The sequence below is a fragment of the Sapajus apella genome, unplaced genomic scaffold (genome assembly GCF_009761245.1).
Source record: "Sapajus apella isolate SASKATOON/1434 unplaced genomic scaffold, GSC_monkey_1.0 scaffold4, whole genome shotgun sequence".
Taxonomy (NCBI): domain Eukaryota; kingdom Metazoa; phylum Chordata; class Mammalia; order Primates; family Cebidae; genus Sapajus; species Sapajus apella.
Window position 1 is genome coordinate 51,315,996 of NW_022436944.1, and position 12,884 is coordinate 51,328,879.

The 12,884-nt window shown below is 36.9% G+C and overlaps 1 protein-coding gene across 2 annotated transcripts in view; it reads left to right on the top strand.

Annotated features, from left to right (window-relative positions):
* The window catches only part of STT3B (STT3 oligosaccharyltransferase complex catalytic subunit B), a 103,054-nt gene that overhangs the window by 57,372 nt on the left and 32,798 nt on the right, over window positions 1-12,884 (top strand). For both annotated transcript variants that reach the window (XM_032268439.1, XM_032268449.1), the window contains exons 4-5: window positions 4,564-4,629; window positions 8,112-8,211. In XM_032268439.1, the coding sequence (XP_032124330.1) occupies window positions 4,564-4,629; window positions 8,112-8,211 (166 nt within the window). The remainder of the gene's footprint in view (window positions 1-4,563; window positions 4,630-8,111; window positions 8,212-12,884) is intronic.

Here is a 12,884-nt window from a genome sequence, read left to right on the forward strand (position 1 = left end):
TATTGGCTGTGGGTTTGTCGTAAATAGCTTTTATTATTTTGAGATACGTTCTGGCACTACCTAGTTTATTGAGAGTTTGTAGCATAAAGGGCTGTTGAATTTTGTTGAAGACCTTCTCTGCATCTATTGAGATAATCATGTAGTTTTTGTCTTTGGTTCTGTTTATGTGGTGAATTACATTTATAGACTTGCATATGTTGAACCAGCCTTGCATCCCCAGGATGAAGCCTATTTGATCATGATGGATAAGCTTTTTGATGTGCTGTTGCAATTGGTTTGCCAGTATTTTATTGAAGATTTTCGCATCTGTGTTCGTCACGGATATTGGCCTGAAGTTTTCTTTTGTTGTTGAGTCTCTGCCAGGTTTTGGTATCAGGATGATGTTGGTCTCATTAAAAAGATTTGGGGATAAAAGCCCATGTATCATAATACCACACGACAAAGTCCTAACATTTCTCCTAGAGTCTTTTCAGTTCCTTTTGAGTAACTCAGGTGTTGTTTTCTGCTTTGGCAGATGTTGCTGTTTTTCCTTTTTCGTTATTGATCTCCCCTTCTCCTTTATAGTTCTTCAGTGCCTGCTTTGACCATTCTTTTACATAGATTTAGTTACTCTCATTTCTGTTTTCATACCACTTAATTTCTAATACCTGTGTCTATTATAGCACTTGGTATACAGTACCTTTTATCAATTTTTTTTGTTTTTAAAGTTCTGGGGTACAAGTGCAGAAAGTGCAGGTTTGTTACATAGGTATACACGTGCCATGGTGGTTTGCTGCACCCATCAACCCATGATCTACATTAGGTATTTTTCTTAATTCTATCCCTCCCCTATCCCCTCACCCGCCAACAGGCCCTGGTGTGTTATGTCCCCCTCCCTTTGTCTGTGTGTTATCATTGTTCAGCACTCACTAATGTGGTGTTTGGTTTTCTGTTCCTATGTTAGTTTGCTGAGAATGATGGTTTTCAGCTTCACCCATGTCCCTGCAAAGGACGTGAACTCATTCTTTTTTATGGCTGCATAATATTCCATGGTGTATATGTGCCACATTTTCTTGATCCAGTCTATCATTGATGGGCGTTTGGGTTGGTTCCAAGTCTTTGTTCTCATGAACAGTGCTGCAATAAACATATGCATGCATGTGTCTTTGTAGTAGAATACCTTGTAATCCTTTGGATATAAGCCCAGTAATGGGATTGCTGGGTCAAATGGTATTTCTATTTCTAGATCCTTGAGGAATCACCACACTGTCTTCCACAATGGTTGAACTAATTTACGCTCTCAACAACAGTGTAAAAGTTTTCCTATTTCTCCACATTCTCTCCAGCATCTGTTTTTTACAGAATTTAATGATCAACATTCTAACTGGCATGAGATGGTATCTCATAGTGGTTTTGATTAGCATTTCTCTAATGACCAGTGATAGCGAGCTTTTTTTCATGTTTGTTGGCTGCATAAATGTCTTCTTTTGAGCAGTGTCTGTTCATATCCTTTGCTCACTTCTGATGGGATTGTTTTTTTCTTGTAAATTTGTTTAAGTTATTTGTAGATTCTGGACATTAGCCCTTTGTGAGATAGATAGATTGCAGAAATTGCTCTGATGTTATTTTCTTTTGCTGTGCAGAAACTCTTTAGTTTAATTGGATCCCCTCTCTCAATTTTGGCTTTCGTTGCCTTTGCTTTTAGTATATTAGTCATGAAGTCTTTGCCCAGTCCTGAGTGGTATTGCCTATGTTTTCTTCTAGGGTTTTTATGGTTTTAGGTCTTAGGATTAAGCCTTTAATCCCTCTTGAGTTAATTTTTGTATAAGGTGTAAGGAAGGGATCCAGTTTCAGCTTTTCTGCATATGGCTAGCCAGTTTTCCCAACACCATTTATTAAATAGGGAATTCTTACACCATTGCTGGTTTTGGTCAGGTTTGTCAGGTTGTAGATGTGTGGTGGTATTTCTGAAGCCTCTGTTCTCTTCCATTGGCCTATATATCTGTTTTGGTACCAGTACCATGCTGGTTTGGTTACTGTACCCTTGTAGTATAGTTGGAAGTCAGGTAGCGTGATGCCTCCAACTTTGCTCTTTTTGTTTAGGATTATCTTTGCCATGAGGGCTCTTCTTTGGTTTCATATGAAATATAAAGTTTTTTCCAATTCTGTGAAGAAAGTCAACAGTAGCTTGACGGGGATAGCATTGAATCTGTAAATTACTTTGAGCAGTGTGGCCATTTTCATGATACTGATTCCGATAACTTCTTTATTTTGCCTTAATTTCGTTATTTGCCCACTAGTCATTCAGGAGCAGGTTGTTCAGTTTCCATGTAGCTGTGTGGTTTTGAGTGAGTTTTTTAATCCTGTGTTCTAATTTGATTGTATTGTGCTCTGAGAGACTGTTATGATTCCTACCTTTTCGCATTTGCTGAGGAGTGTTTTACTTCCAATTATGTGGTCACTTTTGGAATAAGTGTGATGTGGTGCTGGGAAGAATGTATATTCTGTTGATTTGGGGTGGAGAGTTCTGTAGATGTCTGTTAAGTCCACTTGGTCCAGAGCTGAGTTCAAGTCCTGGATATCCTTGTTAATTTTCTGTCTCGTTGATCTGTCTTAATATTGACAGTGGGGTGTCTGGAGAGGCAGAGTGGTGGCAGGGCCTTGCTGAGGGGCTGTGGGCTCCGCCCAGTTCGAACTTCCTGGTGGCTTTGTTTACACTGTGAGGGTAAAACCACCTACTCAAGCCTCAGCAATGGAGGAAACCTCTTCCCCTTAGCAAGCTTCTGCGTCCCAAGTGACCTCAGACTAGTAGCGAGAATTTCAAGACAGTAGATCTTAGCTTGCTGTGCTCTGTGGGATTGGGACCTGCCGAGCCAGACCATTAGGCTCCCTGGCTTCAGCCCCCTTTCCAGGAGAGTGAATTGTTGTTCCAGGTGCCCCTGGGGTGTGGGGAAAAAAAATCCCTGCTGCTAGCTTGGTGTCTGCCCAAACGGCTGCCCAGTTTTGTGCTTCAAACCCAGGGCCCTGGTGGCATAGGCACCTGAGGGAATCTCCTGGTCTGCCGGTTGCGAAGACTGTGGGAAAAGCATGGTGTCTGTGCCAGAATGCACTGTTCTTCCCAGTACAGTCTCTCAAGGCTTCCCTTGGCTAGGGGAGGGAGTTCCATGACCCCTTGTGCTTCGTGGGTGAGGCAGCTCCCCACCCTGCTTTGGCTCACCCTTCGTGGGTTGTACCTACTGTCCAACCAGTCCCGGTGAGATGAACCAGGTACCTTAGTTGGAAATGCAGAAATCACCCACCTTCTGCATCAGTCTCGCTGGGAGCTGCAGACCGGAGCTGTTCCTATTTGACTGTCTTGCCAGCAGAAACCTTTCAATTCTAAGTAAGATGTGTACTTTCTCCCCAGATTTTGGCATCTCTGAAATTAGGATATATGTTAAGAGTGATGGTCATAGATTCTATGAAATAGGGTTTATTGATTACTTGCTTTTCAGTTGACTTCCTCCTGTAGACTGTGAGCTTTTTGTGGGCTTAGAGTTTTTAAATTCTATACCTCTGCTGCTTCTGTCTGTACCTGCTGCTGAATCCACTGTGGGTGGTTGATTGGATGCCTTGCATCTTTCGTGCGTTATTGCCCTAAAGTTTTGCCCAAAGCCACCGCCTCAGTAGAGTTTCTGGTAATTTTTTCCCAGCCAGAACTGCTTTCCTGTCTTTAGCATTCAAGGCTCTATAAGGACCTTTTGGTACTCAGCGTTTATACTTACCATAGGATTGCTTTTATGTTATATTTTGACTCAAGTTCTTGTCTTTATACCTTATCTCCCTAATATAGAGCTGAGTTATAGTTTATGTCCAGCAGAGCCTAGCAAAGTTTTCTGTGTATTAGTCAGTACTGAAGAATATGTTTGCTTTACATTATCTCTTTCAGCCAGTTGGATTGAGTCTGAGGAAATTTCAGGATATGAACTGTATTTAGTGGTTGTAAAATATATGTTGGTTTTATTGTAATAGATTATAGTAGTCTGGGTTCAGTTAGGAGAGAGAAAGAAGTATTAATTATGATAAAAGTATAATAGAAGGAAACTCTATATGGTATCACTAAGGCTAAGGGAGTGCACAAGAAAGAGCAAACTAGGAAGGTTTTCAGACCTCATTGCATAGGGTGTGGTTCAGCCCATTGAACTGGTTTGGCACTGCTGAACAAGCAGTAGACCACTCTGGAGTATAGATACCTCAGGGGAAGGGATGGGAAGTGGCCATGATGACCTGTGGCGTGGCGTGTGGATATCAGTGAGGGCAAGAGACTTTTCAGAAAATGAAAATATGTAATTTGTTTTCAAAAAGATGATTCTTTTTACCGAAAACTAAATAACAAAGAATGAGAGCTATTCTTAAAATGGCTGAGTGTGCTACTCAGTGTTATAAATGCATACATTAAGTACATCTGCATATCTGAATAACCATAGTAGTTTTTAAAATAACCTTGACTTTTTGTAGCATGTGGTTACTAAACATTTACCTTTTTAAAATTCAGCAAGAGCATTTATAAACATTTTTATTATATCAGTTGCTTTTGTTTTTTAGGTAAAATCTGTAAAAACTGGGTCAGTGTTTTGGACAATGTGCTGCTGCTTATCCTATTTCTATATGGTAAGATTTCATATTTGAGATTACATGAAGTCTAACAGGTCTTTGAAGATTTAAACAGTTCTTCTCTTTCTTTCTCCTGAAATCTGTAGGATTTTTATTTTGTTTAATGTAATCTTTCTTTCTTTCTTTGGAATCTTGCTCTGTTGCCCAGGCTGGAGTGCAATGGTGCAATCTCGGCTCACTCCAACCTCCGCCTCCTGGGTTTAAGCAGTTGTCCACCTCAGCCTCCCAAGTAGCTGGGATTACAGGCGCATGCCACCATGCCCGGCTAATGTTTTTGTATTTTTAGTAGAGACAGGGTTTTACCATCTTGACCAGGCTGGTCTTAAACTCCTGACCTCGTGATACACCAGCCTCGGCCTCCCAAAGTGCTGGGATTACAGGCGTGAGCCAACCCACCTGGCCTTAATGTAATCTTCTGTTACTACCATCCTCTTTGCTTCTCCTACTCATAGATCCTATGTAACATGCTTTGGTGGAGAGGGCTAATATTTAACTGCTAAAATAAAGTATCTGAAGCAAGTAAAACAAAATGTTTTCAGGTGTACCACTTTCAAAATACTTAAACTTTTTAATTATTTAAGAATTTAAAAAAAATTTTTTTAAGATTATTTAGTTAGATTTTGTTTTTGTTTTTGTTTTAGATGGAGTCTTGCTCTGTTGCCTAGGCAGGCTGGAGCGCAGTGGCACAATCTTGGCTCACTGCACCCTCTCCCTTTTGGCATCACGCAATTCTTCTACCTCAGCCTCCTGAGTAGCTGGGATTACAGGGCCTGCCACCATGCCTGGCTAATTTTTGTATTTTTAGTAGACGCGATTTCACCATGTTGGCCAGGCTGGTCTTGAACACCTGACCTTGTGGTAAGCCAGCCTTGGGCTCCCAAAGTGCTGGTATTAAAGGTGTGAGCCACCACACCCGGCCTATTATTTATTTTTTTTAGAGACAGTGTCTCTGTTGTCCAATCTGGAACGCACTGGTGCAATCATAGCTTACTGTAACCTTGAACTCCTGGACTTAAGTCCACCTCAGCCTATCAAGTAGCCAGGACTGCAATTATGTGCCACTACATCTGGCTAATTTTTAAAAATATTTTGTCGAGATAGTTTCGCACTCTGTTGCCCAGGCTGGTCTTAAGCTCCTGGCCTTAAGCAATCCTCCTGCATTAGCCTCCCAGAGCACTCGGATTATAGGCGAGAGCCACTGCGCCTCTTTTAACTTTTTAATGACTTAAATTTAAATATTATTTTTCTATTCTTCCTAGCTTTATTTTATTTTATTACTTTTTTTTGAGACAGAGTCTCGCTTTGTCACCTAGGCTGAAGTGCAGTTGTGTGATCTCTCTCACTGCAACCTCTGCCTCCTGGGTTCAAGCTATTTTCCTGCCTCAGCCTCCCAAGTAGGTGGTATTACAGACGTGTGCCACTATGCCTGGCTAATTTTTGTATTTTTAGTAGAGACGGGTTTCACCATGTTGGTCAGGCTAATCTCAAACTCCTGACCTCAAATGAGTTGCCTGTCTCAGCCTCCCAAAGTGTTCGGATTACAAGTATGAGCCAGGGCACCTGGCCCCTATCTTTATTTTTAAAATTGCTCTGACAAGTAAAATGTTTTTCAAGTTAAATTGCTTACTAAAAAAGAACAGGAAACTTTGTCTGTCAAATATCGAGCATGAAACCATGGTTAGATAAAATAAGCTTTTATTTAACACTCAATTTTAAATATTAAAAATTGGTTTTTCTGTTTTGGAACTGATATTAAAAATTGGTTTTTCCATATTGGAATTGACTAGGCTACTGCTTAATGTTAAAATAATCTGAGTTTTTAACAGACATTATCTAAACAATTTAGTCAAGTGAACTTAGAGCAGAGAAATAAGAGTACTTTGAAGTCTTGGTAAAAAAGATAACCTAAGTAAACAGTTAACTGAAAAGACGGAATGAGAAAAGGTTGTAGAAAGAATGTTCTTTTGGCCCATTTGCTCTCATTTCATTCCTTAAAGTAAATGAAGGAGAACTCTTAAAATGAATTTATGTGAGCCAGAGAAGAAATAAATCCCTGTAAAGATCATGCATAAGATCAGCAAGTACTTTTCAAAACATCAGATTTACTTTCAGATTGGTTTTAGCTTTTCTTTGTTCTTAAGTGAACAAAATAAGGTAGCATGTTGATACTATGCCCAATTTTCATAATTGTTGTAGTAGATCCCTAGAGTCATGACTGAAATAATGGTCATATCCTCTAGGTCAACCTATAAATTACCTACATATTTTTTAAACAGGTTTCTTAAGATTGGAGTTCAGTATTACCCGTTTATTCTTACTCTTTTTTTTCTATACCATAGCCTATATAGTAGTCTTGTGCTGAAAATTATGATAATTTGAGCTAATCTTTTTTTTTTTTTGAAACAAACATCATAGAAAATGTGCATCCAAGTTATCTGTGGCTCTTTTAAAGTGGTTAGAGCCTGGGACACTTTCTGGGTAGTTGTACTCAGTAATATCAAACTTGTGCTCTTTGAGATTTTGAAAGTAACCAGAAGTCTTTCAGTAAGGACTGGTGCGCTATTAGAATAACATTGTTTTTTATGAAAAGCAGGATGTGACTAAGGCAGAAGACTGATATTTGTATTGAAAACTGATGGCAGTTCTCCACAAGGAGTTCTGAAATATTTTAAGTTAGAGCAGCATTATTGGAATAGATATGCTAGCATATAGTCTGCTAAAGTGGCTCTTGATACAAATGAGCCTTTCAAGTTCTAATAGAGGGCATTTAAGAACTTTGATGTTGACAAGAGCTTATTACTTAGTGTACCGAAAAATTAATTAATTCTATTGGTTGATAATAAACATCCTCTTTAGAATATTCATTAATTTAGACCAAAAACATCCTCAGTTATTCTGGTTAAATAGTATGTATTGTATAGGCTAAACATTGGATCTTGCTTTGTAATCCATTTCTCAGAAAAAAATTTATGCCCAACTAGCCCTTTTAATTTTGAGACTCTCAAAGCATATTCATGTCATCTGAATTTTTTTTAGTTGTCAACGAGTCCTTTCATTGCTCTTACTCTCAGTGACCTTTCTTACAACAAATTTGTCATCAAAAATGGGTGAAGTAAAAGCCATTTTTTTATTTTAAAAATTTATGATCTGTATCCTAAAACTCCTTGTCTCCATGCCAGCTTGTTTACTGACAATTTACAAATTATAATACTCTCAGCTTCTCTATGAAATCTAATTTAATTTGAACATTTCTCCAGTGAATTTGGAAAAGCATATTGGATTTGTAGGATCATGTTATTTTAATAATCAATAAAAATGAGGAATACATTCTTCATAGGTTAGTAAGTTCTTATTTAAGCATTTCTTAAAATTGCCAAAATCTTAGTGTTTATATTTGCTCATTGTATGTTTAGATACCTAAACACACTTACTTTAAAAAGGAAAAACATAAATTTAACTTAGCACTTCTTTCCCCATAGGTCTCTGCTTGGGGTGGTTATGTATTTATCATCAATCTTATTCCACTGCATGTATTTGTGTTGTTACTGATGCAGAGATACAGCAAAAGAGTCTATATAGGTAAGTAATTTGATTTTTGACATCGACAACTAAGATGTTTTGTGTATTTTTTTCTATTGAAGAGATATTTGTTTGATTAATATTGTGCATGAAATGGTAAAAATAATTTTGTGTTCATTTTGCGGTTTATATTGATAAAGAAGGTCAGGTATTTTTATATAAGTGCTTTGTCACCAACTTTTCCTTGATATGTTTTTTTTTCCGTTTTTGTAGAAATTAGTCTGGGTTTAATTTCTTTTTTCCCCCCTTAATTTTGGGGAATGGGAATTTTTATCATGAAAATCATTCACATTTGTATATAGAATTTAACTTACTCATTGTAAGAGATTGACATCCTCAAAGTAAGCAGTTTAATAAACTTTCAAAAGCCCTTTTGGTATAATGTACCAATAGATTGAGTCTCTGTTGTCTATAGAAGAATCTTCATTTTTCTCTACAGGTTCTAAAACAAGCATTTTCACTGTGATGCTTAGCGGTAGATGATGTTTCACCTAAGATCTTACTTTTCATGATAGAGTTAGAACTTTTATGGGTTGAAGGATCCAGAGAGCAATTGTGAACTGAAAGCAGTGTCTTAGTAAATAATAAAATAAAACAATAATATGAAGATAAATCTTAAGTTCAGTTTCAAAAACCCAGTAGCTTGGCAGTTTCTCAAAAGTTTCCCATAGATTTGTCATATGACCAAGCAGTTCCAATCTTAGGTATGTTCATAGCAGCATTTATTATCATAATGACCAAAAAATGAAGGCAACCAAAATGTCTATCAACTTTATGAAACCATAAAATATGGTATATTTATACAATGGTATATTATTAAGCCATGAAAAGGAATAAAATACTGATACATGCTACAACATGAAACTTGAAAACATGCCATTATATAAAAAAGCCAGACATAAAAGGCCACATAGTATATGATTCTGTTAGTGTGAAATGTCCAGAATAGGCAAATCCATAGAAACAGAAAGTAGATTAGTGGTTGCCTGGGAATTTGGGAGGGGGAGAATAATGGAGAGGAGAGTAGAGGAGTGACTGTTAATGGATATGGGGTTTCTTTTGAGGATGAGGAAATATTTTATTTTATTTTTATTTCTATTTTTTTTTAAAGACGGGTTTCACCGTGTTGGTCAGGCTGGTCTTGATCTCCCAACCTCAGGTAATCCGCCCGCTTTGGCCTCCAAAGTGCTTGGATTACAGGCGTAAGCCACCACGCCCGGCCAAGGAAATATTTTAGAATTAGGTAGTAGTGATGGTTGCACAACCTTGTGAATACACTAAAAACCATTACATGATAGGTTTTTTTAAAGGTAAATTTTATAGTATATGAATTATATCTCAAAAAAATAGTATATTAATTACATTTATAGCCATTTCAGCGTACTTTTTAATCTTTGTAACGTTACTGTGAGGGTAGGTGCTATCATTAGTCTCGTTTTACAGATGAGGAAACAAGTGGAGACATAATTTGCTAAAGATCATGTGGCTAGTAATGGAGCTAAGGCTTGAACTCAGATTTTGGCTTTAAAGCCTGTGATGAGCCAGCAGTAGTGGCTCACATCTCTTGTCTTATCTGCTCAGGAGGATGAGGCTAGAATGGCTTGAGTCCAGGAGTTCAAGGCTGCAGTGTGCTATGATCTTGCCACTGCACTCCGGCCTGCATGACAGAAGGAGACCTGTTTCTGAATGAATGAATGAACGAACAAATGAATGAATGAATGGCTCGTGATGCGAAAAACCACCAAATCTGTGCCTCCCATATAAACAAATAACCTTACTGCTGAAATACATAAATCTATGGTATTTCTCTACCCTGAAAATACTATAAACAGTAGTTGGGATCCAGAAAGGAGAGTAATAAATAATAGATTAAACTTTTTTTTTTTTTGGTTAAATGGTTATAGTGAAGGAACTAACAGGGTGTTTTTTGGTTGTTACTTTGTCTAATTTAAAAAATTGGGGATCATTGAAATTTAATGGTCAGAGAAATACAGCTGTGAGAAGTTTCAGAAATATACTTTATGAAATGCCATGATTCAGGAAGAAGAGCCAAAGGAGATGTCAGAAGTAGTTAAATAAATATGTTGTTAAAAATGGTCAGATGGAAGTATATTCTACATAAAAGTTTAAAATTCAAGCGGTGTCCAACTCCCATTTAACTTTACCACCAAGATTTAAAAGGATTAGAATTTGAGAAAGTACCTTGTATTTGATAACTGGGATTTTTTTTTTTTTTTTTTTTTGGTCATTCTAAAAAAGCATGAAATCCATATTCCTTTGGTTGACTCTTGAAAGTATTTGAGAAGAAAGAAAAATAAAATGGATTAGGGATATATATCAAGCTGATGCTCATAATGTCCACATTCTCCACTCTACCCCACTTGTTTCTTTTACTTACAATTATACAGGAGTACTTCTGATGATTTCTAGTCTGCTTTCATAGGGTTTAATTCTAAATGGATGGAAAGTAGTATGGTAGAACAAGTGTTTCTCTTCCTTCATCCAGAGTGGGTCAGGATTTAAGTTCAATTTCTCCTAACTTAATGGTCTGAAAAACTATGGAAGCACTGTAAAGTATTTGTATATAAAGTTCTTTGATTTTGGCGCATAACATGCTTTGTCTTTTGCTCTCCCTCCCCTTGAACAGAAATGTTTAGGTAAAAGGATTGATAAATGTCAAACTCATAATTATATCAACTAAAATTCAGTTGTGTTTTAAGTATTAAATGACTTCAAAATAAATTATTTTAAATAATTATGAAAAAATGTTTTCCTCTTTGAGTATATTTTTTGCATGTGTCCTTAAAGTGAATTGTAACACAACCACAGAGAACAGTGTGTGTTCACACGTGGAAAAGGAGGCTCATGGGAAGGTTATGTGGATGAATAGTGGTAGAAGAGTGGCATGGGAATCGAGCAAGGGAGGTGTAAGAAAAACTGAGAAGGGAGGCCGTCTCAAAATTTTGGGAGGAAAAACTTAATTTTCTGTTAAGAGATATTTTTGACATGGTGAATTTCACTATATTGGGAAGTAAATTTTTTTTTTTTTTTGAGACAGAGTTTCGCTCTTGTTACCCAGGCTGGAGTGCAATGGCGCGATCTCGGCTCACCACAACCTCCGCCTCCTGGGTTCAGGCAATTCTCCTGCCTCAGCCTTCTGAGTAGCTGGGATTACAGGCACGTACCACCATGCCCAGCTAATTTTTTGTATTTTTAGTAGAGACGGGGTTTCACCATGTTGACCAGGATGGTCTCGATCTCTTGACCTCGCGATCCACCCGCCTCGGCCTCCCAAAGTGCTGGGATTACAGTCGTGAGCCACTGTGCCCGGCAAATGTTTTTAAAAAATATGTTATACATAGGATTCTACTGTTTTAAGAGGAACACCCAAACATTATGTTGTATTTGTAGAAAGAATGGCTTGCAGGGATGACAGTAACATTGATGGGATGTGAAGTGATTTAAGCTTTCTAATTTGATTAAAGTTTATCATAATTTGCGTTCATGTCATAAGGAAATTAAAGATATAAAGACAAATTTAGGGATATTTACTGTGGTATAATTTGTAATTATGAAAATATGAAACTAACTTAAATGACCAATAGGGAAATGATTTTTTAATTTCAGTGTTGCCATATGGAATATTAAATGGAATATTATGCAGCCTTTAAATTTAATCTTTTTGAGTATTTGATGATACAGGAAAATGTTAATAAAAAGCAGACAGTAAGGATTGCCAATGATTTTTTTATACTTCTTTCTGCTTTGCAATTTTCTGCTTTCCAAATACAGTGAGTATGTGTTAAGTGTATAATAAATGAGACTTGGTTTTTAGTTTAGAAATAGGAATTTTCCTCAAGGGCTGTATTAACTAAATCAGGTTAGTAATTTAAGCACAGAGAAGTAGTCAGTTCCTAATATTGATGAATGGTTTTGAAATGTCACCGGAACAGTTTATTTATGGTATTGTCTATCTTTTCTGCGGTGAGTTGAGTAAGGAGAGTAGCGTTTGTTTTTCATATTATATCTAAAATGTATTTTTGGGTGATATTTGCTGGAAATCATTAGAAGTAAAGCTTTATAAACATCCTACCTACTTTAGTCCTGTACAGATTATTATGGGGATTATACATTTTGTAAATAAAGAAAAATAATCCAATTATTGAGTAAATTAAGAGTAAAACCATAATTGTTAGGGGTCATAATTATACTTGGCAGCTGTAAACAGAACACAGCTAATGCTAGTTTAACTTTAAAAAAAAAAAAAAAAAACTTAAAAAGCTTGTATGTAAAACAAATCCAGGATACCTCCCTCCCCCCAAAACAATTCCAGGATACAAGAGCTGGAAGCTTTGGAATTTATTTTGTCTAATTCTACCTTACTACTTTTGTGGAAATCAAAGCAAATTTTATGCCCCATACATTTATTAAACATTGAAAAGATAAATGCTAAGTTTTGTGCTAATCCATTATGATGCAAAGTTGAATAAAAACCTTGCTGTAAGGAGCGTATAGTATACAGTGTAAGTAGTTTAATAGCGTACAATCAAAATGGGATTAGGGAAATGTTTGTGAAAATCAGTTTGGACTTTAATCATATTTTCTTTCTCTCTTTTTTTTTTTTTTTGAGATGGAGTCTTGCTCTGTTGCCCAGGCTGGAGTGCAGTGGCGTG